Raw genomic sequence first — 26,792 nt, 5'->3', positions numbered from 1 at the left:
GCTAATTTGTCTCTGTAAGTCTAACAAATCTTCTATCAGTAAATATGAAGCTGTGGCCTTTCTGCTTATATGAATGCTAATTTGTCTGTCAGTAAGGCTAATAAATCTTGTATTAGTTAACATAAAGCAGTGGTTCCTTTCCTTAATGTTTGTCATTTCTGTATGACTTAATATAAAATATTTTACAACATCACAGGCAAAACCCTTCCCACCATCAAGAACATCTACAGGGAATGCTGCTGTTGAAGAGCATCAGCAATCATCAGGGATTCACACCACCCAGCACATGCTCTGTTCTCAAGGCTATCAGGAAAGGTATAGATGACACAAGACTCGCTCCACCAGGTTCAGGAATAGCTGCTACCCTCTATCAGCAAACTCAATCAGAGGCTTATTTAAGGACTTACTTTTACACTCTATTCATATTTTTTTCTCTCACACAGTTTGCACTGTTAATTTGTTTACATTTCTTTGTTTGCTTACATATACATATACATATCTCCTTGAGTACAGTTTTTTGCATTACCCAGAGGTGGATGGGAGGTATGAACAGACAAGGGAATTGCAAAGAGAGCAATCTCTGCAGGAAGTGGAAAGGGTGTAAACGGGTGGGTGTGTCTGGTGATAGGGTCAAGTTGCATCTGGCAGAAATGAAAGACATGGATGCCCTGAATGCAGAGGCTGGAAAGGTGAAAGGCAAGGACAAGAGGAACCCATTCCTTGATCTGTTTGGGGAGACAGGGTAAGAGTTAAATCTGAGAGATAGAGGAAATACGGGAGATTCTCTATTGACCACAATCGAGGGGAAAATGCTTTACTTGAAAAGAGAGGACATTTCAGATGTCCTGGAATGGAAGCCCTCATCTTGAGAACAGGTGCAGCAAAGGAGGAGAAAATGGGAGAAAGAGATGGCATCTTTACAGGAGACTGTGTGGTAGGTGGTGTAGTTGAGGTAGCTGTGGGTGTCAGTGGGTTTATAGTGAATGTCAGTATGGAGATTATCTCTTGAGATCGAGATGGAGAGATCTAGAAAGTGGGGAGAAGTGTCAAAAATTGTGAATTTCAGAGCAGGGTGGAGGAAAAATTTGGGATGATGCCAGGGTAGGTTCAGAATAAAAACTTCCACAGAGCCAACAAAAAGGCAAATATGTGAGTATTGGTGGAGGGAAACTGATCATTGCATTGTTCCAGGAAGAAGCATTGGGTTTTCAGAAATTCCTGATGTGGAATGGAGATATACAGAGACTGTTCACATGTAGCTCTGCAATATTCTAACCTAAATTCTCTCTAGCAATCCTCAATGTGCTTTATTGATAATCCATTGCCCAGTTTTCTGCCACCTTTTCCCTCTGCATAATGTTCCCAGCTCGCCAGTTTAATGTTTCCAGTTTTATGAAGATACAAAACAATGAATTTGTACAGGTCTTTTCTGACAAAGAACTTTCCAGTGTCATTGCAATCGAAATTCTCTCCTGTTCAACATAACATTAGAACATAAGAAATATGAGAAGGAGTAGGCCTTCTGATTCATTGAGCCTGCTCTGGAATGCAATAAGATCACAGCTGATCTGGCCATGGACACAGCTCTACTTACCCACATTCTCCATAACCCTTAATTTCCTTTAAAAATGCATCTATCTGTCTCTTAAATACATTTAATGAGGCAACCTCTACTATTCCCTGAGAGAAGCTGGTCCTCCTCATCTCTGTCTTAAATCTATTCGCTTGACTTTATATCCCAAAGTTTTAGTCTCACCTGCCAGTGCAAACAACCTGCCTGCTTTTATCTTATCTGTGGAGGTAAACAAGAAAATCTGCCAATGTTTTTGTCTAGTGCACAATGTTGGAGAAACTCAGCAGGTCACGCTGTTGTCCCTTTCAAAATTTTGACTCTATACTATTAGCCACATCCTATTCATCTAAACTCAGTGAATATAGATCTTGGCTACTCCATCTCTCCTCATAAGATAACCTGTTTATTTCCAAAATCAATCTGGTGAACAATTTCTACATTTTCTTCAAAGATAGTATATCCTTTCTCAAGTCAAGAGGCCAGAACCGCACATCAGTCATGTCTTCACTGTGGGATCACATTTCCAACTGTTTGCACTTGTGAACTCAAGTTCATTGTCACATGTACCAAGCTGCACCAGAACATTTGTTTTGCAAGCATTTCAGCTAGTCAATGCAGAATGGTGAGTTACTCTGAGTGTGTGAGAGAGTGATTGAGAGAGAGAAAGAGAAGTGGCAGAGACAGAGAGATACTGTATGCCACACATGTCAAACTCTGGCCCGCGGGCATATTTGGCCCGCAAGATCATTTCAAAAATGTATTAGAGGTGGTCCGCCCTGCAGCGAGAGCCGATGCTGTTTTTTGGTAATGTCACCCCCACCATCCTCCCCCTTCATTGCACATCCTTCCCCACCCCCTAACTATCCCCTCCCCCCTAAAACCACCCCCCTTAAAAGATGGCCAGAATATTCTCAAAAAGAAATCCAGAATGGTAAAGTTCCACAAACCTTCTGCTGGGAATCCTAACAACACCCGGGCATCAGATCCACGGGACGTGGAGGGAGCAAGAGTGTTGCAGGTTGACCGTGCAAACTTTGAGAACGGGGAAAACAAAATTGTAACACGAGAAGTCTGTCGATGTCATCAGCCGGCAAGCCAGTTGGAAGGCTCCCCGCACAACCAGTCACTTCTCCCACCTGTCGACCGGTGCGGCGGATTGGCGAGCGCCTGTGATTTCCTGTCGGCGCGACGGACATGGCAGGCTGCGCACGGCCCCCGCTGTTCCGCAAAGGCTGATCGGCAGCGCGCTGGGCCTGAGTGGGTGGGTAAGCAGGGGTGGGCAGAGGGTATAGGTGAGGAGTAATGGGCAGGGGAAGTTATGGTGGTGCGAGGGGCAGTTAGAGGGACGGATGAGTAGAAGGAGGGGTGGATAGGGAAGAGGTAAAAGGGGAGGGGCAGGGTGAGTAGGGGAGGGGTGATTAGAGGGTGAGAGATGGGTAGAGGGAGGAACAGGTTGAGGGGAGAGGCAGTAGAGGGGCGTGTATAGGATGGGGTGGGTAGAGGCAGAGCGAGGAGTGAGGGGTGAGTAGAGGTTGGGTAAAGGACTGGTCAGGTAGAGGGATGGTGGGTCGAGGGTGAATAGAGGCCTAGAGCCTGAGGAGTGAGCAGAAAATGCTGAGTCCTGATGCAGGCCAAAATGGACACAGCCTGTGAATGCTGACTACATCTCCACAGGGACCAAATAGGTTTCCCTCAGGTCAAGCAAAGGGTGAACTTGAGCTACCTACTCCTGACCTGTAACATTATCCTCCTAAAGTTATATCCTAAAGTTTAACATTACATATGTTGAAAGAAGAGAAAACATGCAGATGTTGTTGAAAATTTTCAATAAATGTTTAGTTCGGCCCTCGACTTAGTCCAAGTTTTTAATTTTGGCCCTCCGTGAATTTGAGTTTGACACCCCTGCTGGATGCTGTCATTTGCTACTGTGGCTTTATAAGTTCAGAAACCTATAGCTTGAGTTCGAGGGAGGATGCTTGATTTCGAGAAGTTGTTGGTACTTATATATTTGGGCGTCTTGGCACGAAACCCTATCGAACGTTCTACATGGTACAAGAATTGAAGGCTAACATTTTTACGACTGTCCATCCGTTCTCATTCGAAACTTTTAAAAACCTTTAAACATACTTGCTTTGAATTAGTCTGCAATTTTAATTGAACCATTTGTCCAGTTGTCCCTAAGCATGACAACCACTGAACAAAGGAACTCTATATCGGTTATCTGCTTACTGAGAATGATCGGTTTCTGCTCTTGAATCGGATGTGAAAACGGCTAGCACCTCTCCAGCGGATCTTCATCCTTCGCCAAATTCTCAGCATTCAGTGCGTTTGCGATCCATACCAAAGCGATTAATCCGTCGTTCAGAAATGCATTTGGCCCAAGTTAAATACACACTTTTATTAACAATGAGTCATTCAGTATTCTTGGTAAACATTTTCCAAGGAGACTCTATTTTAAAATACATATTTCATACTTGTGGTTGGGGAAGTAACAGATCAAAAGAGTCATTTCACCAAAAAATATTGCTCTCTCCGCTTCTGACTCTTTCTACAGAGGGAACGTGAGATGTTTATCAATCTGAAAAGAATGTTCCCAAAAATAGAGGTAGCCTGCCATGTCCCACTGAATACATCAGTCAGGTCAGAGCGCATTTTGACAGTGGTCGAGGTTTGAGCTTTCCGGCTTCCGTTGAACTTCTCCAGCCGGGCTTGAAGAGCGGAATCTACCAACGACCAAGGGGAGCTCGTGAATTGAAATCTCCGGAATGACCCCCGAGAAATTTCCCTTCGCCCGTCGCTCTGCCTTTCGCCAAGGGGGATCGTCATTTATCACAAGAAAGCGATCGGGACGTTGGGGCAGAGCCGAGGGAAAGCGCGGAAGGGGGGCGGGGGAAGGTGCGTGCCGCCCCGCGGGCGGCGATGGGCCGTCCCCGCAGAGGGAATGCGGCAGATCGTGTGGGTCGGCGCTGAAGCACAATCGAGGGGGGCGGGGGGGGGGGGCTGGAGGGGGAGGAGCGTCGCTGCCCGCCTGGCCTCGCTGGTCACTTTCCACACCCGCAGTGTCCCGCTGCCGCCGCCGCTCGCAACGGCTTGGCTGTGCGTGATCCGGCGGCGTCGTCGTGCGGGGAAGGGGGGTGGTGGTGGGGGGGGCATCGACCGCAGGAGACACGGCTTTTTCTTGGCGCTGGTCCCCGCTCTGGAGGATGGTGAATTGATTGTGTGATTCCCTTCAAGTTTGTGGAATAAATGATAGAAGATACAATGACTCTGTTGTCTCTTTTAGGCCGCATCATGCGTTATTTTCTGCTGAGACCGGAAACTTTGTTTCTATTGTGCATCAGCTTGGCTCTTTGGAGTTATTTCTTTCACACAGATGAAGTGAAGACCATAGTGAAATCGAGCCAAAATGCGGTGAAAATGATGAAAGGGAAAGTGGTGGAAATCATTCAGAATGATCGATTCGGGGGACTGGACGTTCTGGAGGCAGAGTTTTCCAAAACCTGGGAATACAAGAGCAACAATGTGGCCGTTTATTCCATCCAAGGCAGGCGAGATCACATGGAGGATCGATTCGAAGTCCTGACTGATCTGGTCAACAAAAGTCACCCTTCCATTTTCGGGATTTTTGATGGGCATGGGGGAGAGGTAAGTCCAGAAAGATTCACGGCCACTGATGTGTCATTTCTTTGCTGATTTTACCAATGTAAAAAATAAATAAATCTAGGATTATTTCAGCATTGGGAGGCATGGTGTTGAAGTGTTAGACGTCGATGAAACGAGTGTGGTATTAAAGCGGCGTCACCGAGATCGTGGATGTGAAGTTTATGCATTCCACTTGTAATGACGTGGACGTTGATTTAAGAACTAGGATTGATATTATCGAGGGGAAATCGACAAGTTGGTTTAAAAACTGAAATGGGAATGGGAGTCGATCTCAGTTTTCGAGTTGAGACTCGCTGATAATAGTTGCCATTGTTGTTACATTACTGCTGTGGCGGTGTTTGTTTTCTCCACATTTGATACATAGACATCATTGAATCGTTTTAATCTGGGAAATTGAATTCACGCAGTAAGGGCGGGGGAGGAACACCAAGTGCTGGAGAAACCCAGCGGCTCACGCAACATCCACGGAGAGCAAAATATTCCACGTTTTGGGCCGAACCCCCCCTTTCAGAAGAAAGAGTTCCAGTTAATGGACTCACGAAGCAGCGTCTGTGATGCATCTGTTAGGCAATCCGAATTGTGAACATCCCTAAAGGCTTTCTGGTCAAATAAATTAAAAAAAAAGATTCTTTGAATTGAAGAAGATTGAATGATAAGGAAGAGGGCGGGGATTCAGTCTTCGGTTTCATGCAACGTTAAAATTGTTTAAATGTCCACCAAAAAAAAAACAATGGGAATACTTATGCATAGTCCATAAGAAAACGGGGTCCAGAATTGAGAATTCTAAAAGCAAAGTGGGAAATCGTTCAGGTCACAGCCCTGCGTCGTTTGAATTTAAATGACCAGAACACCGCTGGGAAAATTGATTTTTAAAAAAATAGACCGGTGGGGATATCAGCTGGCAAAGAGAGGTACAAGCTCAAAAAGGGCAGTCATTGTAAAAAGTTAAAGTGGGAATAGCGAAAATAAAAGGATAAAATATTGGCGACTGTGGAGGGAAAGAAAATTAAGGTTTCAAGAGGATAACTTTTCATGTGAACGGGGAAAAGCTAAAGAAGGCGACCAGGAGAAGGAGAATCACTCCAGTTTCTTCCACATCAATGCAGGTTGAGTCTTCTGGGGAGAAAATACAGGGTAATCCACAGCTTCAAGTCGCCTGTCCCTGAATTCACCAGCCCTCTCCCACTCTGGCTTCTCTCTTTTGCACCTCCAAACCTGTTCAAATAAAGTCCAAGGTAAGATAACTTCACATAACAACTGCACGGCATCTTCTTGACTCAACATTGAATTCACCAATAGCAGATAAACAATCTTTTCAACTGTAAGTCATTTATTCTATTCTTATCCTTCTCTCCTGGTAACTTCTGTTTTCAGTCACTTGCACCACTTCCAGAACACCTTTTACAATTCACCACCCTTTGCCGCCTTCTTTCGGGCAGCATCAACACCACTTCTGGAATAACTCCTGGGAACAACAGTTAAGACCTTCCTTCTCACTACATCCTCTCGTTTCCCCACAATGTTAAACGTTCTAGTTCTGAAATTTTCCAGTTCTGCCTGGTTATCTATTTTTCGCTCCCAGTTGCTACCTACTGAGTTTTTACAGTATTTTCTGTTCTTTTTTAATTCAAATGAAAATACGATTGATGCTGTTTGATTAAACGTTTATGGGTGGGTTAATGGTTGTTTAAAATTGTGGATTATAATTGTTAAATAGAACAGAGCGGGAAAGTCGTATGTTCAATCAATGAGTAAAGTCTTATAAATAATTGTTAGTGATAATGACTGAAAGTTTATCGATATTAAAAACAGATTTGAAAGGGTGTTGAAGTAAAGTGGATTTAAAAAAAATACGAGCTAGGTGTTTCCGCGGGTTGAAGTAATCCGAGAGGAAATTCTTAATCAAAAAAGGGACGGGGGGGGGTGGGGGGGACAGCAGAAGCTGGAAATGTAAGATAGAAACAAAAATACCATTCAACAGGTCTGGCGTCCCGAGAAAGAAAAACAGTTTTGGATGGATGATCCGAATCTCTCCCCTTTTCTAAAATTGCCCACGTTCTCCATTTTGACTTTTCCCCAGAAGTTGGCATTTTAAGCTACAGGGAAGCGGTTTTAAGCTACATTTTAAGCTACAGGGAGCGGTTTCATTTGATTTATGATGAGATGAATTTGTATCTCAAGATTGCTTAACAAATTGGGGATACGCGACATGCGATATTGAAACAAAAACTATTGTAAATCTCCATTGTCTATTGCAAATCTCCAAGTGATAAACGTCTTTATGGAAAAAGTATTGCCTTATTTCTTCTCAGGTGTATTAGGTAACATTTCTGCTGAGCAGAAACGATTTGCGCTCGGTGAAATGACAGATCAACTCCGTTTGCTGTGCTAAAATCCAAATATCAAGTGAAAATGTACGGCCTTGCAGTGAAGTGCTTGAAATAATGTTAGGTGTTTTCCGTGGATGGAAACATCAGGCGTTGACCCGGCGTGACTTGTGTCATGGTTCATTTACATTGGTTCCAAGACCCTGTGCAATTTCAATGGGCTCAGACTTGGTCGGAGCACCAGCGATCCTGCTTCTGACAGAACCACATGATGTACGACGATGTTGAAGGTTGCTATCTATGCGGCAGGACGTCTTGACTTGTATTTTTATATTAAAATAAAACCTCTCTTGAATAGTCAAGGTGGCATTTTATGCTCAGTCTGGGGGTTGCATTTATCGGGATTGTTTTGTCGTTTTGCTTCCTGCAGAGGAGCTCATCAATTAAGATGGCCTTCTGCCGCAACTCGTTTAAAGGAGTTTATGGCAGTCTGATTTGAATCTGGATTATTTTGTTTTTAGAGATCGTGAAACAAATTCCGCAGTTCTCCTGAACCTTGAAACGAGCTGGCGTGATGCAGGAGTGAAATGGGAAAACGCGACCTTCAGAAGTGTTCCATTGTGAATGTTTAACCACATTTGTTGAGGCGGTACACAAATGGAACCTTCCTGGAGACGAACCCACCTCTTGGTTCGCTATCTTGATGTTGTGAAGGTGACAGTAGCTAGGGAGTCGTGGCGTTGGCCGTAGATTTGGGAGGTGTGTGTGTTGCCGTGGGCGGCTGTGGAGGGCTTTTGGGGAGCTGGCGTTTTGGACACTTTGACTTCAGCTCATTGTCTGCGACCTTGCATTTCACCATTCTGCGAGCAGCTGTGCTCTACAAGCAGACTAAAACGTGTTCGGATTACCAACTAACACCGACATTATCAATCACCTATGCCTTGCTCCTGCTTTTCCCAAGGAGCTTTAATTTAACTTCCTTTTTGATAGCCCCATAAAATGCCCTGTAGGAAGCAAGTGTGCTTTCTGATAACTCCTTCGCCACAAAACGACTTCCGTTGTTAACCTCGATCTGTATGCACCATGCGTATTTTATTTTTACTAGCTCCATTAAAATGAAAAAGCAGTTGATGCTTTTGAATCCTGCATTGATTGCCTATGATGTGACGAGAAAGAATTTAATGAAAGATGATGCCTGGGCAACAAGGCTTACCGCCCTGGTGTAATGTCTACGGAGGATATGATTTGATTTAATTATATTGGAGTCTTTGGATGTTTCAATTTTGCAGTTGTTCTTCAGACAGGAGGGTAGGGTCTGGAGTCTGGCGGAAGGGCAAGTCGTTTTTTTTTAAATGCTAACTTTCACATCCATTTTAAATCTACATTAATTACTTTGATAATGAAAGCAAGTACAGACTTTAATGTTTGCAGACAGTACAAGTGTAGAAAAATGAGAGGCTATCCGAATGAAACATGCAATATTCTAAGAGACTTCAGCAGACTAGATGCTGTGAGTATTTTCCAGTGGCAAAGTCCAGAACCCCAAAAGGCCTGTTCTTGGAAAGGCATTGCCCTCTTAAGATTGAGATGAAGAGAAATTTCTTCCCAGAGCAAGTTATGAATGGTTGGAATCAGAACATCCCCGTAGATCTGTCCTGGAGCCTCAAAGAAGGCTCCAGAATCACAAAGAAGGCTCTCCAGCAGCAAAACTTTGTGAGGTATCTGAGGAGATTTGGTATGTCACTGAAGACTCTTGTAAACTTCTACAGGTGTACTATGGAGAGCATTCTGGCTGGTTGCATCACTGCCTGGTATGGAGGTACCAACTCTCAGGACAAGAATAAACTCCAGAGGGTTGTTAACTCAGCCTGGAACATCACAGGCACCAGACTTCACTCCATCAAGGACATCTGCATGAGGAGAAATCTTAAAAAAAGCAGCCTCTATCCTCAAAGACCCCCACCACCCACAGCTGAAATGCTTGCAAAACAAATGTTTTGGTGCAGCTTGGTACATGTGACAATGAACTTGAGTTCACAAGTGCAAACAGTTGGAAATGTGATCCCACAGTGAAGACATGACTGATGTGCGGTTCTGGCCTCTTGACTTGAGAAAGGATATATAATCTTTGAAGAAAATGCAGAAGTTGTTCACCAGATTGATTTTGGAAATGAACAGGTTATCTTATGAGGAGAGATGGAGTAGCCAGGATCTATATTCATTGAGTTTAGATGAATAGGATGGGGCTAATATTATAGAGTCAAAATTTTGAAAGGGACAACAGCGTGACCTGCTGAGTTTCTCCAACATTTTGCACTAGACAAAAACATTGGCAGATTTTCTTGTTTACCCCCACCACCCTCTTTCACTCTGCTACCATGGGACGAGCACTCAATGGCACAAGGACAGCTTCTTCCCCACTGCCATCAGATTCCTGAATAATCAATGAACCAAAGACACTGTCTTACTTTTTGTACACTATTATTTTTATTTTTTATTGTAATGTTGTAAGATGGTTATAATGTGATTGATTGCACTAATGATGCTGCGGCAAACACCGAATTTCATTACTTGTCCTTGACAATAAATTCTGATTCTGAATTCTGTACCCAGAGACCTTGAATGCTGGGTTATTATATATACAATGCTGAGATGGATCACCTTTTAGATCACATGAGAACCGAGGATTATAGAGGTCTGATTGGAAATTGATTTGAGGAATTCTAAAGAGGGCTCAGCAATGATTAAAAACTACTCTTGAACTTACTTCTTACCTTCTTAGGTTATTAATTGATTTTTCATAATCAATGTAACTGAGATAGCAGAAACCTCATCTCTGAATGAGTTGGTGATAAATTTGCATCCCTTAGAAAAAGTACAAAGAGGTGATGTATTTTCATATCTTGTAATTAAGTGACAATGTCAACTTGTGATCCTGACTTCTTTGGAATGGTTGAAGTGGGCATTAGTGCTTCCATTCCATTCATTATAATGTCCTTATCAACATGCAGCTGTTTGCAGGACTTTGCTTGTGATGAATAACTGCTATTTTTGCCTGCAAAACAATGGTTTTTTTTTTGCTTATGTGATTTGATGGATTTTTAAAGAAGTGAGCCCATATTTGGTCACTTCCTTGTTGTGGTTGCAGTTGATGAGTCGGACTTATAAGTGCACTAAGGACCTATACCTCACCTGGTATCCAGCAATTTTGCATTATACTGTATCACTGTGTAATTCAATAACAGACTTTGAATCCATCATTTCTGTACTCGTGTAAGAACAGACATCACCAATATTGTAAGCTAATGACAGACAGCTGTATATGGGCTACAAGGACCTTGAATGGAATCTGATGGGTTTCATGGACTAGTCTGGCCTGTTGTTGGGTGGACACTGGGCTCTACTTCAGGTGGATCTTCAGTTCTGGTCCTGACAGTGAGTGTGCCTCAAGACCCAAATTGACATAATGTAGACCCCAAATTAAAACCTGTATGCTATGCCTGAGATTGGATGGACTTCATAAAGTAGGCCAAACCATCTGGTGCAATTTGATTATTGACCAGGATAAATCCAAAGAGAATATCAAAGTCACTTTCCTACTCTCTATATCTTTGCAAACCTTTCCCCCTTCAAGACAAATGCTATGATTTGCCTCATTGGTAAAATAAGATAAAAAAATCTTTTGGCTATCTTACCTGATGATGCCATCTTTGAGGTCAGATTTGATTTGATGATGCTTCTGTGTAATGCTTTTGGTCTTCTCTATTACTGCCTTTTAAATACAGCAAATAAAATCATTGTCAGTCACTTTTATTAAATTCACAATATCATGAGAGCAATGCCTTTACTTAGCACCTGAATTTCATTTCATTGATTCCAATTTCTGAAGCTGCATACAATATTCAGAAGTTACTGTATTCCATGTTTTGTCTATGCTACATGGGATCAACTTGTACCTAAGATTTTGGGGCTATTTGTTATGTAGAAGTGTGTCTTTATTTTTCACATGAACATTATAAGCATAAAGATTTTTCTGAAGAAAACTAAACTTTTAAACGTTTTGAAATGGGCAAGGATAAAAGTGAAATATGCAGGAAGAATTGGGGGGACAGATGAGCATAAGAAAATATCATTAGACAAACAGAGACTAAAATTTAAAAGATCTTGCTATCTCTCTACTTTGATAAAGCCTAATATCTATAATTGCACAATTATTTTCAAATCTATTTGATAACATTTTGTATCTATTTGATTAGATTTTGGCCCTTGCCAATGCAATGAACTGAGTCTCATAAAAGTGTCAAATAGCATCCCTAATGATCATGACTAGAGTGCATTCTCCTCATTTCCTTCAAAGTGATATGATCGAACACTCCATTTACGTCAGGAACCAGCTGACTTAATTGCTCTCTTCATCCTGTATATTGATAGAGCATATCTCTGCCCATACACTAGTTTTCTGCATTCTTTGTTTCCCTTATGTTCTTCATCCCTACCTCACTATTAAGAAACTACAATCAAGAACAATGCATTGCATTCGACGTGTATTCATGAGGCAGACTCTTGGCCTTGTATTTTCACCATCTCTCCTGACCTTTCTTTATCTTTGTCATTACTGAATTATTCATTTGATTTCCTGAACATACAAACTTCAGCCCTTCCAATATTTTGAAGACCGAACACCTTCATTTTAATATTTAAATAGCATCATCAACCTTCACCACCCCCTTAATTTTCACTGTAAGTTGTGCTATAATTTTCTTAGAATTTTGACATCTCTGGTCGGTATTTCCCTCTATCAACTCTTGCACTTTGCAAGTACTCTTCAGGAGTATTGATCAGAACTCTATTTCTAATTCTCCCTGCTTCACCAGTTCTTTGTTTAACTTAAAGATTGTCATTTAAATCTATTTCTGGACTTTCTGGTTGGTTGTGATATGTAGCTGCTTCAGTCACTTGCTCTTGTGTAATCAGTATTCTTTTACTCCCCTGCATCTCCTTCAAACTTTCAGAACGTGTCAGATTTCATATTTATATTTTTATCTATGTTAAAATGGATACAAGGAGCACCAAGGCTTGAAAAAATGGAAAGGAGCAAGAAACACTGGCTCGCCCACCTTCTGAGGACTTCTCTGAAGCACTTGCCCAGATTAGAAACACTGGCTCCCCCACCTTTTGAGCACTTTTCTGAAGCATTTGCCCAGATTAGAAAGATGATTGCTGAAGAATTCAAAGCTCTAAATGATAAGCTCACAATACTGGAAGATAAGTTTGAGAACGTTTGCCATTCTGTTGAAAAATAAAGTGAGCGCCTGTCTTCTGTAAAATCTACTTTGAATTATCTAAGTGATTGGGTTCAGCACTTGGAAGACACTACCTCAGCATTAACTAACAACAATGTGAAGTTAATGACAAAAATCATTGACTTGGAAAGTTGAAGCAGACATACAAATCTGCATATCTTGGGCTTAGTTGAAGACACTGAGACTGGGCAACTTACCAAATTTTTCAGATCTGGTTGTAATGGTATTCGGAAAAGAAATGTTTCCATCTCCACTGGAGATTCGGAGATCATACAACTACACTGATATGAAACAAAAGAACTTGTGATCCGTGAAGCTCATCAACAGGGAAAACTTCAATATCATGGCCAGCAACTTGGAATCATTGAAGTCACGAGTCAACGGGCCATCGATTAAGAAGTTATGTCTTAGTTATATAATCTTGGGTTTAAGCCTTCTTTGTTATATGTAGCGTGTCTTCGTATCACTCTTTCTAGTGGACACAACAAGTGGTTTAATACAATGGATGAGGCTCCGGAAAACATTATCAAGCAAGCTTCCACTTTTCATCCTGAGTGACATTTCCTTATTAATCAAATAACTCTGACTTATGATTGAACTTCATTACTTTATGCATTTACTTATTTGTCTTATAGTACTGATTGATTGCTTTATAAACTATATTATTTGGTTTAGCACAGAGTGACTGAGGATATTGACACACTGATTATTTATGTAAAAAATTCTTTTTTCTCTCTATATAATTTGCATATCGAGTTACTTAATTTTTATTAATAAGTAGAATGGATAAATAGAATTTTTCTTTATTTTTTTTCTAAATAGCTAGTAATAAATAATTAACAAGTTTGTCCTATTATACACTGTTCAAAATTTTTTGAGGTCTCCAAATTGGTTTTTTTTCTGCTGTGCACTGTGACTTTCCTTATTGGTTTGAAATATTTTATTTGAGGTTTGTTATTTTTAGGAGCCAGCGCATCTAATCTAACAAGAAAATGTTTATAGAAATTCTCCAGAAATTAATTAGCATGCTGTTGGTCTATTTGATAGCCTTTAGGGGTTTGGACGGAGAAGGGGAGGGAGGTGGCTTAAGCGGTGTTTACTTTTGTTCCATGATCCTATGGTGTTATTGTGTTTTGGCCTTTCTATGTTTAACTTCCAGATCTCTAATTTCTGTTCTAAGAGTGCAGCTTGTTGGCTGAATATTATTTGTGCATTTTGTACAGAATTAAACTTGCATTTGTATATGACAATTTTTGAAGTCAATTTTATCATTATTAATCAAATCTTTTAGTGAATTTTTTCAGTTGGAATGTAAAAGGCTTCAATTATCCAGTTAAGCAGAGAGAAGTGTCTGCATTTAAAATAACTTAAAGCCACAGTGATATATTTGCAGGAGACACATATTTGTAGCAGTGATGTTTCATGCTTGATGTTGTGATAGAAGGGGCAACATTATCATTCTTCCTTGCAAGCTAAAGCCAGGGAGGTTTCAATCCTCATTAATGAAAATATTCCCTTTATTATGCACAATGTTATTTCAGATACTAATGATCATTTTGTTATTGTTTTAAGAAAATTACATGACAAAATGGTGGTTTTCACAAACATTTATGCTCCCAATGTAGATGATATGGGGTTTTTTGAACATTTCTTCTTTGCTGGATTTGTTTAAATTCGCTTGTTTTAGGTGCAGATTTTAACTGCTGGTTAGATCCTAATTTAGATTGTTCATCCACTAACCCTGCCATATTAAGTAAATCAGCCTTATTAATTCATTCTTTCCTATCAGATTATGGGATTTCAGACACCTGACATTTCTTTCATCCTCTTTTCTCTCACATGTTCATCATACTTATTCACTTATTGATTACTTTCTCACTGATAATTAATCCCACTAACACATTCTTGTGATTATCACAGTATTGTGATATCTGATCATGCCCCTATTACATTATCAATTACTTTCTAATTTTCCTCGAGTAAAACGACACTCGTGTTTCAATTCAGTTTTACTTTTAAACAATGACCTTATTAAATTTATGGAAGAGCAGATAGTTACTAATTCACAACAATTACAGCCTTTCAATATGTAAAGCGGCACCTGTCAACGGCATCCTTTAAGTCCATGACTTTTTGATTTGGCCATTGAACCATTAGCAATTGCTCTCCAAGAGTGTATGGATGTCTCAGGGATATGGCAGAGGGGGATTGAACATAAAGTTTCTCTCTATGCAGATGATCTACTTTTCATTTTGGAGCCAGTTGCCTCCCTACACCACCCAATGATATCAGTACTCTCACAATTTAGTCAATTTTCAGGTTATAAATTAAATCTGTATAAAAGTGAACTTTTTCCTTTAAATGCACCTACGTCAATGTATGTTGGTTTTTCTTTTAAGATTGTTAAAAACCAATTTACATATCTTGGTACTACAATTATGAAATAAAATCATAAACATATTTTTAAAGAAAACTTCTTACTTTGTTAAAACAAGTGAAGCCCTTAACTCCTTGGTCATCTTTGTCTTCAGTTAGCTATATTAATTCTATTAAAATGAATATTTTGCCTAAATTTTCGTATCTTGTTCTCTCTGTACCAATTTTTTTTCCTAACTCATTTTTTGATTCATTATATTCTTGTCTAAACAAAGTTTTCTTACAGAAACTCAAGAGGGGTGGTGGTATATCTCTACCTAACTTTAGATTTTATTACTGGGCAGTCAATATACATACGATGTCTTATGTTTTGGTCATATTATCATAATTTTACTGACCATCCATTATGGGTGTCCATAGAGCTGAATTCCCCTAGAAACTTTTCTAATTTAGTGCTTCTTGGCTCTTCACTTCTATTTCTTTCAATTAAGTTGATAAGATAACCACACTGTTAAGCATTCTGTGAAAATTTGGGCACAGTTTACATTTTACATTTCATAATTTTTCTCTCTTAAGTCTTATTCTATCTAATCACCTTTTTCAACTTTCTTTGTATGTTATTGTTTTTTAGCAATAGAGTAGAGAGGGTATTCAATGTTTTAAAGATCTTTTCATTGATGGGTGCTTTGCATCATTTAATTTAGCTTTCGGATGTTTAACTTACCTAACTCTCATCTTTTTGGGTCTTTGCAAATCTGGCATTTTTACAGTCTCAAATTTATGATTTCCCTAAAGAGTCTGAAACAAATTTGGTTGATGAGTTTATTGCAATTAAAGTGACACACAGAGCGCACATGTCTAAAGCTAAATTGTCTCACTTTTATCCTGATATAAATTCTAGTTGTGATAGGTGTAAGAGGAGAAAATTAATTAATTCACATGTTTTGGGCTTGGAAAAGTACTGGAGAGAGATTTTACACACACGATCTTTAATTCTGAATATAAAATCAGTGCTGAATCCTTTGGTTGCTCTCTTTGACACGACAGGAAAGGATGGAGTTCCTTTATCTCCAGTTAAGGGTCATACTCTTTTCTTTGCTACTCATTTGGTGAGACATGCGATCTTGCTTAAATGGAAGGATGCTGCCCTGCCCATTCATGGTCACTGGCTGGGAAATTTTGTGTTCTGTCTGAATAAGGAAAAGATTCAGTATTCAGTCAATAATTCAGGTATAAAATTTCATACGTTGTGGGTGTCATTCATGATTTAGTTCCCCACTTGGTAATTTTTCAACATAATTTGACTGTTTGACCTTTTGATCTTTTCATTAATTCCTTTATTCTCCCTCTGCTTTAAGTATATATGACATCATATAATGGTGGGAAGGGAAAGGGCTGTGACTTTTTTTCTTGTTTCTTTATTTTTCTTTTTCCCCTTTTTTCATTTGAATATATTACCCTGTCTTTGATTTATAGACGTGCTTTTCAACTTACATACTTGTCTTGATGTACCAATTGTTTAATAGCCATGTATAACACTTTACAATAGATTTTCATTGCATTTTTAAATTTGTACTGTTTAAAATGAATAAAAATAATTTTAAAAGAAAAAATCTATGTTTGATTGTTACAATCACTGCTCCTTTTTTGGGTTAATACCACGTTGTGTCTCAATATACATCTATAGGATATCTTACAGATAGTTTATAAATGTAAGCTATTACCTTTCACATGAAATATTAAACTTAGATTCTTTTTGATCCTTCTGATGGACATGAGAGATTGAATAGCATTATTCTGAAGAACAGGGGAGTTATCCCAAATGTTTTAGCCAGTATTCATCCCTAAATCAGCAATTCCAAAATAGGTTATTGCCATATTGTTATCTATTGGAGTTTAATGTGCTCAAATTTGCTGCAATATTTTCTGAATTATAACAATGACTACAGTTCAAGAATACATTATTGGCTAGCAGTGATGTACATACAAGTTTTCCTTTCACAGATTTGTGCAGAACATATTTTTAATTCTGTCATCCCGTTTATTTCAAATTCAAGCCCAAGAAAGGACAGAATAGCATTTTAGCCCAGATCTTTCTCTGGATAGTTAGCCACTAGGCCCGAGATCACATTTTTTTTCTCCCAGTATGATCACAGATGTAGTCTACTTGTTGTTCCTAGCTCATCAGCGCAGACCAGCGCAGTGTAAGAATCACTAAGTATAAGTGGTAGGGTACATTGAAGGAATTAAAAACACAGAAATGCTGGAAAAAGTCAGCAGGTTTTGCAGTGTCCAGAGGAAGTAAAGATAAATAACTCTTGTTTCAGGCTTGAGTCCTTCTTCAAGCCCCACCTTAAAGAACAATTCAGGCCCAAAATATCAGTTATATATGTTTACATCCTATGGACCATTATGAGACCTGCTGAGTTCTTCCAGCATTTCTGTGATTTTACTACAGTCACAGCATCTGCAGACTTTTGTGTTTCACTGCATTGAAAGAATGGCATTGATAGCTGGCAAGTCTCTGCCCAAGTTCACCAGCTATCAAATTGCCCACAGTTATGCAACATTTGCAAATATCCTTCATGTTCAGATATTCACAGTCACTCAAAAACTGTTAAAAATAATATTTAAGAAATTAAAATTGCATTAAAAATACTGAAAACCACAGGCACACACATGCATGTACACATACATATAAACAAACACATAATCAAATCAAATTGAAAACCTGCATTTGCCTTTCTCTTGGCAACCAACTTATACCATTTGTTGTAAAGGACCCAATGTGTTTGTAATAGGTCTAATCTGGCCTCTTGACTTGAGAAAGGATATACTATCTTTGAAGAAAATGTAGAAGTTGTTCACCAGATTGATTTTGGAAATGAACAGGTTATCTTATGAGGAGAGATGGAGTAGCCAGGATCTATATTCTTCCCAACCTGTGAAGTCGGAAATATTTGGAAGTTTGCACTGCTCCTTTGGAATCCATAAGGAGTCTCCTGGTGCTGCCCAATTGTCAGAATCCTGCTGTATGCAGGACTATAGTTCAATTAATGCTTGTTATCCAAGAACATAGAAATGCACCCATTAAAATTTAGTTTTGAAATGGCTAGTAAAAAGATAGCAGACATGTTTATTGTGAAGAATCTCTGCTTTTGCACATCAGCTCCAAAAACATGTTTTTTAAACATTGTGTACTTGTATAATTATATCCCTTGAGAAACATTTCAATTTTCATGTTAATTTTCAATAAACAATTATCATAATTCTTGTCTGATCATTTAAGTTGAAACTAATGCCTGCAAATAAGATTTGACCTTGGCCTGCTGAAACATTGGTGGATGTAGCTTAATTGCTGATTCCCACAAAAAAAATTGGGAAATTGGCCAAAAACAAGTGCAAGAGTATAAGCATATTTTTCACTGAGAAGGACTAAAATTTAACCTGATAATTTCCAGCTGGGGATCTGCCTATAAATGAACCAACTGAAGAACAATGTCCACATCACAACCATACAACAGCAACACATACTTTGGCCACCTCGGAAGAGGGAGAGGTTGCATCAAAGAGAGAGATAACTCCCCCTACCAATAAGTGAAAATTCTACCTCGCCTGCAGAAAAAAGAATCTTGGGGTTGTAGGTGATATCGTGTACGCTGACGATAAATCTGAACTTTGAACATTTACAAAAAGTGATATACATCAGTACACTTGGGGTGTACAGGAGAAGGGTGGGAAGAGGAAGGTAGAAAATCCTTCCTGTGTCACCAGTATAAAAGCTTAGTGGGAGGTGACTCTAGATGTCTCTTCCAGGGATGAAAATTCTTGCATGCCAATGTCAGAAGAAATGTAATACGTTCACAAAATACTGCACTCTCAAACCTAAACATTTATCCCAAGACGCACATATAAATTGTTACTCTTCCAAAACAATATTTTACCCCTCAACTCCCCTGAACAGAGGTAGTAGGATAATTAAAAAGTTATTCAGTCCTTCATTTGCTGCCTTTGGCTGTACAATGAGAGAAAGCAGAGAGGCCACCTGGATAGGGAAGATGCTCTCTCGAGTACACTGTCCCATCAAGCTGCAGGAGATGATCCTCCTCCTCCTGGTGTGGAGCCTCTTTGAAAGGCAAAATGAATTCTGCCAGGTATGTACATTATATATGATTTACTGTGATTGGTATTTACCTTTGCAAAGATCAATAGCAGATATCTATTATCATAATACACTTTTGCTTGCTCATAAAGGTATTTAGTTCTCTTCAATATACACAATTTTCTTCTGTTTTGTCTGTGCAGGGTAAGAGGAAAGGGCCCCTGTTTCCCCTTCACCAGAACATCAGGAATCCAAAAGGGAACACAAGGAGATGAAGGAGCTTGATGATGAGCACAGTGGATCAATGCACCTGACCATACAGCACCATCTCAGAGAATGGCACTGCGGGGGATAAGAAAAGTAGGTTAGAGGCATCTTACTGGGAGAGGCACCAGGGGCATGGAACTAAAATGCCCCAGAAGACTCAGACAGAAACTTTCATGATAAAGCTGATGCAGATGAAGAGTGAGATAGTGAGCACATTGTCAGCTTTGCTTAATAAGATTTAGGAGAGGAGAATGTGGTCATGGGAGATATTTAGGTACATTCTTCCCTCTTGTTTATCTTGGAGTGATTACCAAATTTGACAGCATATAGGACCCCCTTTTTTCCCCAAAAAATACCCCAGATCCTATATGTGACATTATGATGCTGCCATTTTGGGCACTGAAATACAAAGCACTCAAACCACTCACCCAACTTCAAGAAGCCCACTGTCGTACTGCGGCTGTCCAGGAAGCGGGCCCTCAGCTTCGCAGGCTGCCCTCCCTTGGGTGGCCCATGCTTTCTGGAGCTGCTGCTGTCATTCACACCCTGTGGAAAGGCCAACCACAGCGATCCCACCAGCAGCACAATGGCCATCCATGTTTGTAGTAAACGCCGATGATACGATCGATCACTTTCTTTGAGAGGAGCGCTGGGCCTTGACGATCAAGCTCCATGCTGAGCCTTTGTTTGACGAGCACAGCCCCTGAGCAAATTGAAGAGGTGGAGGGGTGGCTGCTCGCTCACTCCCACCCACACCAGTGGCCCTATATGCCGTTAAATACAATATTTGATTTAGTGCATTAAAATGAACCTTTTGACTCCAGATGAATCAGTGTGGACTTTGCCACATAAAAATACATCTCTTTACCAATTTCATGAAATTCTTTTCAAGACAAGGGCAGCACGATTGACATAGCAGTCAGTGTAACACCTTGAGTGCCAGCGATCGGGACCTGTGTTTGAATCCCATACTGTCTGTAAGGAGTTTGCATGTTCTCCCCATGTCTGTGTGGATTTTCTTCAGGGGCTCTGGTTTCCTCCCATCATTCAAAAACGTACTGGGGTGTAGGTTAATGGGGTATAAATTGAGTGGTACGGACTCGTGAGCCAAATTGACCTGTTACAGTGCTGTATGTTTACATTTTTAAAAATTAATATTGTGATGTACGTTACTGTCAATTTCATTGCCAATAGCTTCCACCATTGACCCTAATCATTTATCAAAGCATGAAAGATTTTGTCTGTTGTTAATAACTGCAGATTTAAGTTCCAACAAGAAAGTGTTGTTTAAGGTTGGAGTGCTTTAAACTGAGTGCCATTCATCAGGATATACAGATAAGTTGTTTTAAGACTCTAAGTAACAACAGAATGTAGTCTAAGTAGTTGGGTTAGAGCAGATGATTGAACATTGGGTATAATTTGGGTCCTTGAAAATGTTAATTGGTATAATGAGGAAAGGAAGGTGGAGAGGGCCATTTACTTAGCAGAGAGGCTCCAGATGGATTTTAAAGTGTGAAAAAGACTACACTGATTGAGAACAATAGCAATTTTTAAAAATTATAATTGTTGGCAAAGGAAATAATTTATGTTGGAAAGCAAAAATGGCTTTAAAATGTGCACATTTTTAATTGCTCACCAATTTTTTTCTTAGTATGATTTTATGTTTAATGTGCTGAATCTTGCAACCTGGCTACCTCATGAACTTGAGAGCAAGGTCATTGTCTCATGGCAATTAAGTTCCAAGATCATTTGCTAATAGATTCTGCAGCATAAACTCACTACACATGCACACGCACACACACTTGCTCAGCCACTCATTCTTACCCCTCCATCCTCCATCCTAACCCTCAGCCTCCCTCAAAATCCTCTGATAGTCTACCCTCCCCTACCTCCATTTCTGAGTTCCCCTCTCTTTGTCCGTTTCCTACAACATTGTCATGGATTTCCTCTGAGAAGTTGAAAGGGATTTGTGAATGCCAGGACAAAAGCCCCCTCCTTATTTGAAGTCTCGGAGAATTTTCTTTGGGAATGAGCATGTAATTGACACCTTCACAAAAATGCATGAAAATTACCATAATCCACTGCTCTATAAACCAAAATTCTGACTTCCCACATTTGAATATTCATTGACTCTATCATCACAACTCTCTGGAATAGAAAAATCCAAAGACACCCCTTTCCCTGAGAAGAAATTTCTCCACATTTTCATTTATTAAAATAGCACAATTGATGCTGAAAGTAAACCACGTGTAAAGTAGCAAGTGTTTTTCCTCTGTAAAAGCTTCAGGGTTGGGTCAGGTATAGTATTCACTGAAACATGAAATAAGACACATGGGGTTCAGATTGTCTGATCAGGATGGGTTTAGATAATTTTACTTTTATAACTAACCATTCCTCTAATCTGAAAGTGTTCCAATTATACCGATATTTTATGTTCTTTAATAAACTATCCAGTGAGATATTACAATTACAAAATCAACTTTAATCTTGAAAATGGTGGTGTGATGTATAAGATTTGATTGCTGGGAATTGAAATTGTCAAAACCACGGATTGGTATTGTTCTTTTTAAAAGACTAAATTAATTCACAAGTTACATTGTAAATGGAAACATTACAATGTGAATATGGGAAAAAAAGGAATGAGAAGAGATCAAGATTGTCTCTTCCAAAATTTGTAATTTGTTCAAATGCAACAAAATTAATTTCCAGTGCAAAATTATGTAAATATATTTCTCTTTCCTGTGTAAAGGTAGTTGAGAGATTATTTCATGTTAAAAGTTGGACTATTGAACATTTGCTTCACAGTTACTTTTTAAAAACCCCAGCAGCATAGGAAATGTTTTTGGGCCAAAGAATCATTGGTACTAATGTTTATGTTTCTCAATATACCCTTATTAGGAAGTTATCTTCATTTAATTATTGATGATGTACTATCCTATAAGACAGTTCTAAACTAAAAGAAAATCTGGATAAGAGTTTTTGACTCTAAAGCCAGTTGCATATCAGGTAAGATATTCATAGGGCACAGAAAAGAAATCACTTATTGCTTGCTTATAAAATACTTGTAGAAAACTAAGAAAGACACAACACTCAGCAGGTTGAATCAAATCTTGCTTACTCTGCTTTCCATTCCAAGTTCAAAAGTAAATGTGTAAAAAAGCACAGCCTGCATTTTGTTGATATATTAAACATCAATACCTTTAATTCTATTTAAATCAACAGCTATTTGTAAAGCTTTATCTCCTCCTGAAAGCCTTCACTGGCTTTTCTGCTTCTTTTTAGCATTTCTACAAACTATTCATAATAGTGCTACAACCAACAAAATGGTTTTGTACATTCAGTTTAAACATTGAACTTCCCTCAACTGTAAAAAATATAGTAAAACATTTTTCACTTGTAAAATGAGTCATGGAAATATTCTGAGTTATATGCAGGCAATTGTAAATACTTTTATTTATAGAAAAGATTTATTTTGGAAGTTCTCCACAGAGATCATTATAGTGTTTCAATGGTCCAAAACAATTCGTTGGGCATTAATTACAGCTTTTTGCAATTGGCATTATCTCATCTGGAATATGGCACCTCTGGTGCCTTTGTCCCTCTGCATTAGAATTTATGCAATAATCTTTTGATTCTGTTACATTGGTCAAATTGAACAAATTTGCTGCTTTCTCCAACCCTTCCATACTGGTATGCAATATTGCCAGCTATAATTCTAGATTGCTTTCTCATTTAGATTTTCCCTTGCAGGAACTGGTCGAGAATGGTGCAAATTTGGGGGTGCCAAAAAAATAATCACTGGGCATTGATTAATATGGTCATGGTGGAAGAGGTTCAGCAAACAAGGTATCAGGGGTGATTGGATGAGGTTTCATTGTGAGGGAGAGGACATAAGCATGTAGCAAAGTGTTTACTTGCAGTGAAGGCCCCGCCCAGTCGAGTACACTGATGAGAAAACAGTTGATAAGCACTGATTAACATGGTCCAAATTCTCCTACAATGTTCCAAGTGATGCATGAAGTTCCTGACAGCAAAATCAAGTTGAATGATTGACAGTGGAAAAAAAACCTCATCACAACTTACCACTCAATGGTTTTTGTGTTTCACTGGGGGAAAAAAAATCAAATTGCACGACAAAAACATGATGCAATTCCATTCTCAGGCAAAGTAATTTTATGCAGATTCATTGCAAATTAAATTTAATTGAGATGTGATGTATCAAATAAATGATATTAAAATGTGGGATTTATTCAAATTTACATTTCCTTATTGATGTTTAACTTAACCTTAATTCTAAATTCATTGCTTAAAAAAATTACTGCATTTGTAATTGTTGAGCCACACTCAAGAAACCAGCAAGTCTTGAAAATGCTTAATGGTTTTTCTAGCCAATCAACTGTTCTAATAAAAGACCCGCAATCCTCTTTCCTGGCCGTGAGAGACAATTTCTTTTTTTTTAATTTTTTTTTTTAATTTTTTATTTTTCACACCATAAATCACAATAGCCATGATATACACTTTTTCTTTTTCACACATTTACAGTGACTTTCCGTGAGAGACAATTTCAAGGAAATTTGATGGCATCCAGTAAATAGAAGTGATGCAAGTCCCAGATTTATGTACACCGGAAGTGAATCTGGGAATTTTTGAACGTCAGAATTTCCTGCAGAGACAACAGAATAACACAGCTAATCATTTTATAACCCGCTTGAGAAGTTACTTCTGAAAGGATATCATTATATATATTTACAAATAAACCTTCACTCCAGATTGTCAATCTATTTGTGAAGAGTCCTTTTCAGCCAAGAGCATTTGAAATCCCTGTTTTCCTCAAGTAATGACCAGGTGAAATATCATGTTACAGGTCAGGCACCATCCTGGGACATTATTTTTTTCTCCCTGATTGCTCTGAAAACATATTTGCGTATTTGGAGATCTATAGCATCATTCTTTGATGTTACCAGAGGAAAAAAATCTATGGATTCTGAAAAGCAAAAACAGTAAGTGCCAAAAGCACTCAACAGTCAGGCAGTAAGAGAACAATATTAACCCTTCAACAGAATCAAAAATGTGCAAAAAGCTGCAAAAAGTTTGAGGAATGGGAAAAAGATAAACAAGAAAATCTGCAGATGCTCAGTCCAATTTAGTACACAAAACTGCTGGAGAAACCCAGCAGGTCACACAGCATCTATAGGAATAAGTGGCACTGATGTTTCGGGCTTGAAATATTGATTGCCTTTTACTTTCTGTGAACATTGCGTGACCTGTTGAGTTTTTCCAGCACTTGGCAGGATGGAAAGAATAGAGGAATGTTCTAATAGGGTAGAAATCAAGATGAGCAAGATAACAATTACCTTAAAAAACAACAGTTGGAAGAGAAAAAAGAAACAGATTGAAAAAAAGATGGTTACCTTAAATTGTTAAGTTCAATATTAAGTTCAAGGCCTGCAGGTGGAAGATGAGGTTCTGTTCCCTGACATTACTTCTTTATCCCCCTCACTCCACCTCTCCCCAGACAGAACAAGGAGAGACTTTGGTTTCTCACTTTCCACCCCACCAGTATCCACATCCAACATATAATCCTCAACACTTCTGCCAACCAGCACAATCCCACCACCAGGCACATTTTCAGCTTGCTGTCCCTATCTGCAGGTATTAGTTTCTCCAAGACTCTTTCCCCCCCTGCTGCTAACCTTTGGGCCTTTGTGGTGTCTAGCACTATAAATTCATCAATCATGATGACAGCCAATCAGAGAAAATAATTCTCACAGACAACCACAAAGTAAGGAACCATAATTACAATTTATTTTTAATAATTCCCCATGAAATAAAAAAAATAAGGAAACTAGAAAGGCTGGAGTAAATGCTGATGTATTCACCAGTTTAAGAATCTAATTCCCAAGCCCTTTTAATCTTGTCATGAAGTACAGGATGTAATTTCAATAATCTATCATATATAATTCAAATTAATCCTTTCTGAGAAGGATTCAATTGAAAAATATTATCAACTAGATCTGGTGGATATATAAATGGAAAGTCTGGTAATATGGTATTTAAGAAATTTCTAATCTGTAAATATCTAAAAAATGAATATTTGATGTTATATTTACTTGCCAGCTGTTCAAAAGACATTAAACAACTTTCCTTAAATAAATTTGCAAAAGAAATAATACCTTTGATGTTCCATGGAGAGAAAGATTGATCAATTATTGATGGTCAAAGAAAATTATGGAGATAGCACCAGATAAAACAAAGTTTTTAATTTAAAAATTTCCTAAATTGCAACCAGATTCACAATATATGTTTGAATATTGGATTAGATATCTCCTTATTAATCTTGGAAAAACTAAATGGAAGAGAGGTACCCAATAAAGAGGCCACTGAATACTGCTGTATAGATTTCAATTCTAAATCTGTCCATAATGGACAATCCATTCTTTCAGAATAACAAATTCAAGAAATTAGATAATGAATATTAACAGCCCAGTAATAAAATCTAAAATTATATAGGGCCATACCTCCATCTTTTTTCAATGTTTGTAAATTAAATTTACTAATTCTAGAGTTTTTGTTCTTTCAAATAAAGGAAGAAACTTTTGAGTCAATATTATCAAAAAAAGACTCGGGACTGAAATCTGGAATTGCTTTAAATAGGTATAACAACTTAGGTAATATTATAATTTTCACTGCATTAAAATGACCTATTAAAGATAATGATAAAGGAAACCATTGAAAAAAAGATAATCTCACATACTCGAATAGAGGAGAAAAATTGAGTTTGTATAAATCTTCAAATCATTTAGTAATTTTAACCCCTAAGTATGTGAAATTATCTCTGACAACCTTTAATGGAACTTGACTGTCGATAAGGAACTGCATATTAATCAGAAAAAGTTCACTTTAATGAAGATTTAATTTATATCCAAAGAAAGAGCTGAATTGAAAAAGCACAGATAACATAGCTGGGATAGATATTTCAGGATCTGAAATATAAACTCATAGGTCATTTGTATACAAAGAAACCTTATGAGTTACTCCGTTTCTGGCAATCCCTTGAAACTCATGAGTGTCTCTTAAGGCTATTGCCAGAGGTTCTAAAGTTAAATCAAATAGCAAGGGGCTAAGTGGTCTAGTTCCCCTAAACAGCCTAAATAAGGAGGATTTGTTATTATTGGGGGTAC

At 38.6% G+C, this 26,792-nt stretch overlaps 2 protein-coding genes across 6 annotated transcripts in view; one reads left to right on the top strand and one right to left on the bottom strand.

Moving 5' to 3' along the window:
- Positions 1 to 3,973: 3,973 nt before the first annotated feature.
- Positions 3,974 to 26,792, bottom strand: part of LOC138742429 (UDP-GalNAc:beta-1,3-N-acetylgalactosaminyltransferase 1-like) — a 147,805-nt gene continuing 124,986 nt past the window's right edge. For 2 of the 4 annotated variants that reach the window (XR_011344161.1, XM_069896795.1), the window contains exons 4-5: positions 11,259 to 11,335; positions 3,974 to 6,451 (exon numbers count right to left, since the gene is read on the bottom strand). Coding sequence is in view for 3 of the 4 variants with exons in the window: in XM_069896795.1 (XP_069752896.1) it covers positions 11,280 to 11,335 (56 nt within the window). In the remaining variant the exon portion in view is untranslated. Of the gene's footprint in view, positions 6,452 to 11,258; positions 11,336 to 24,102; positions 24,275 to 26,792 lie in introns of those variants that run through there. The other 2 variants (XM_069896797.1, XM_069896792.1) reach the window with 1 other exon arrangement.
- ppm1lb (protein phosphatase, Mg2+/Mn2+ dependent, 1Lb) overlaps positions 4,699 to 26,792 on the top strand; it is a 78,572-nt gene continuing 56,478 nt past the window's right edge. Inside the window, exon 1 of one of the 2 annotated variants that reach the window (XM_069896786.1) lies at positions 4,699 to 5,218. In XM_069896786.1, the coding sequence (XP_069752887.1) occupies positions 4,820 to 5,218 (399 nt within the window). In that variant the 5' untranslated portion in view covers positions 4,699 to 4,819. Of the gene's footprint in view, positions 5,219 to 19,600; positions 19,705 to 26,792 lie in introns of those variants that run through there. The other variant, XM_069896787.1, reaches the window with a different exon arrangement.

Source organism: Narcine bancroftii, chromosome 9, assembly GCF_036971445.1.
Source record: "Narcine bancroftii isolate sNarBan1 chromosome 9, sNarBan1.hap1, whole genome shotgun sequence".
NCBI lineage: Eukaryota > Metazoa > Chordata > Chondrichthyes > Torpediniformes > Narcinidae > Narcine > Narcine bancroftii.
The sequence above is the reverse complement of the archived record's forward strand: the minus strand, read 5'-3'. Positions and strand labels throughout refer to the sequence as shown.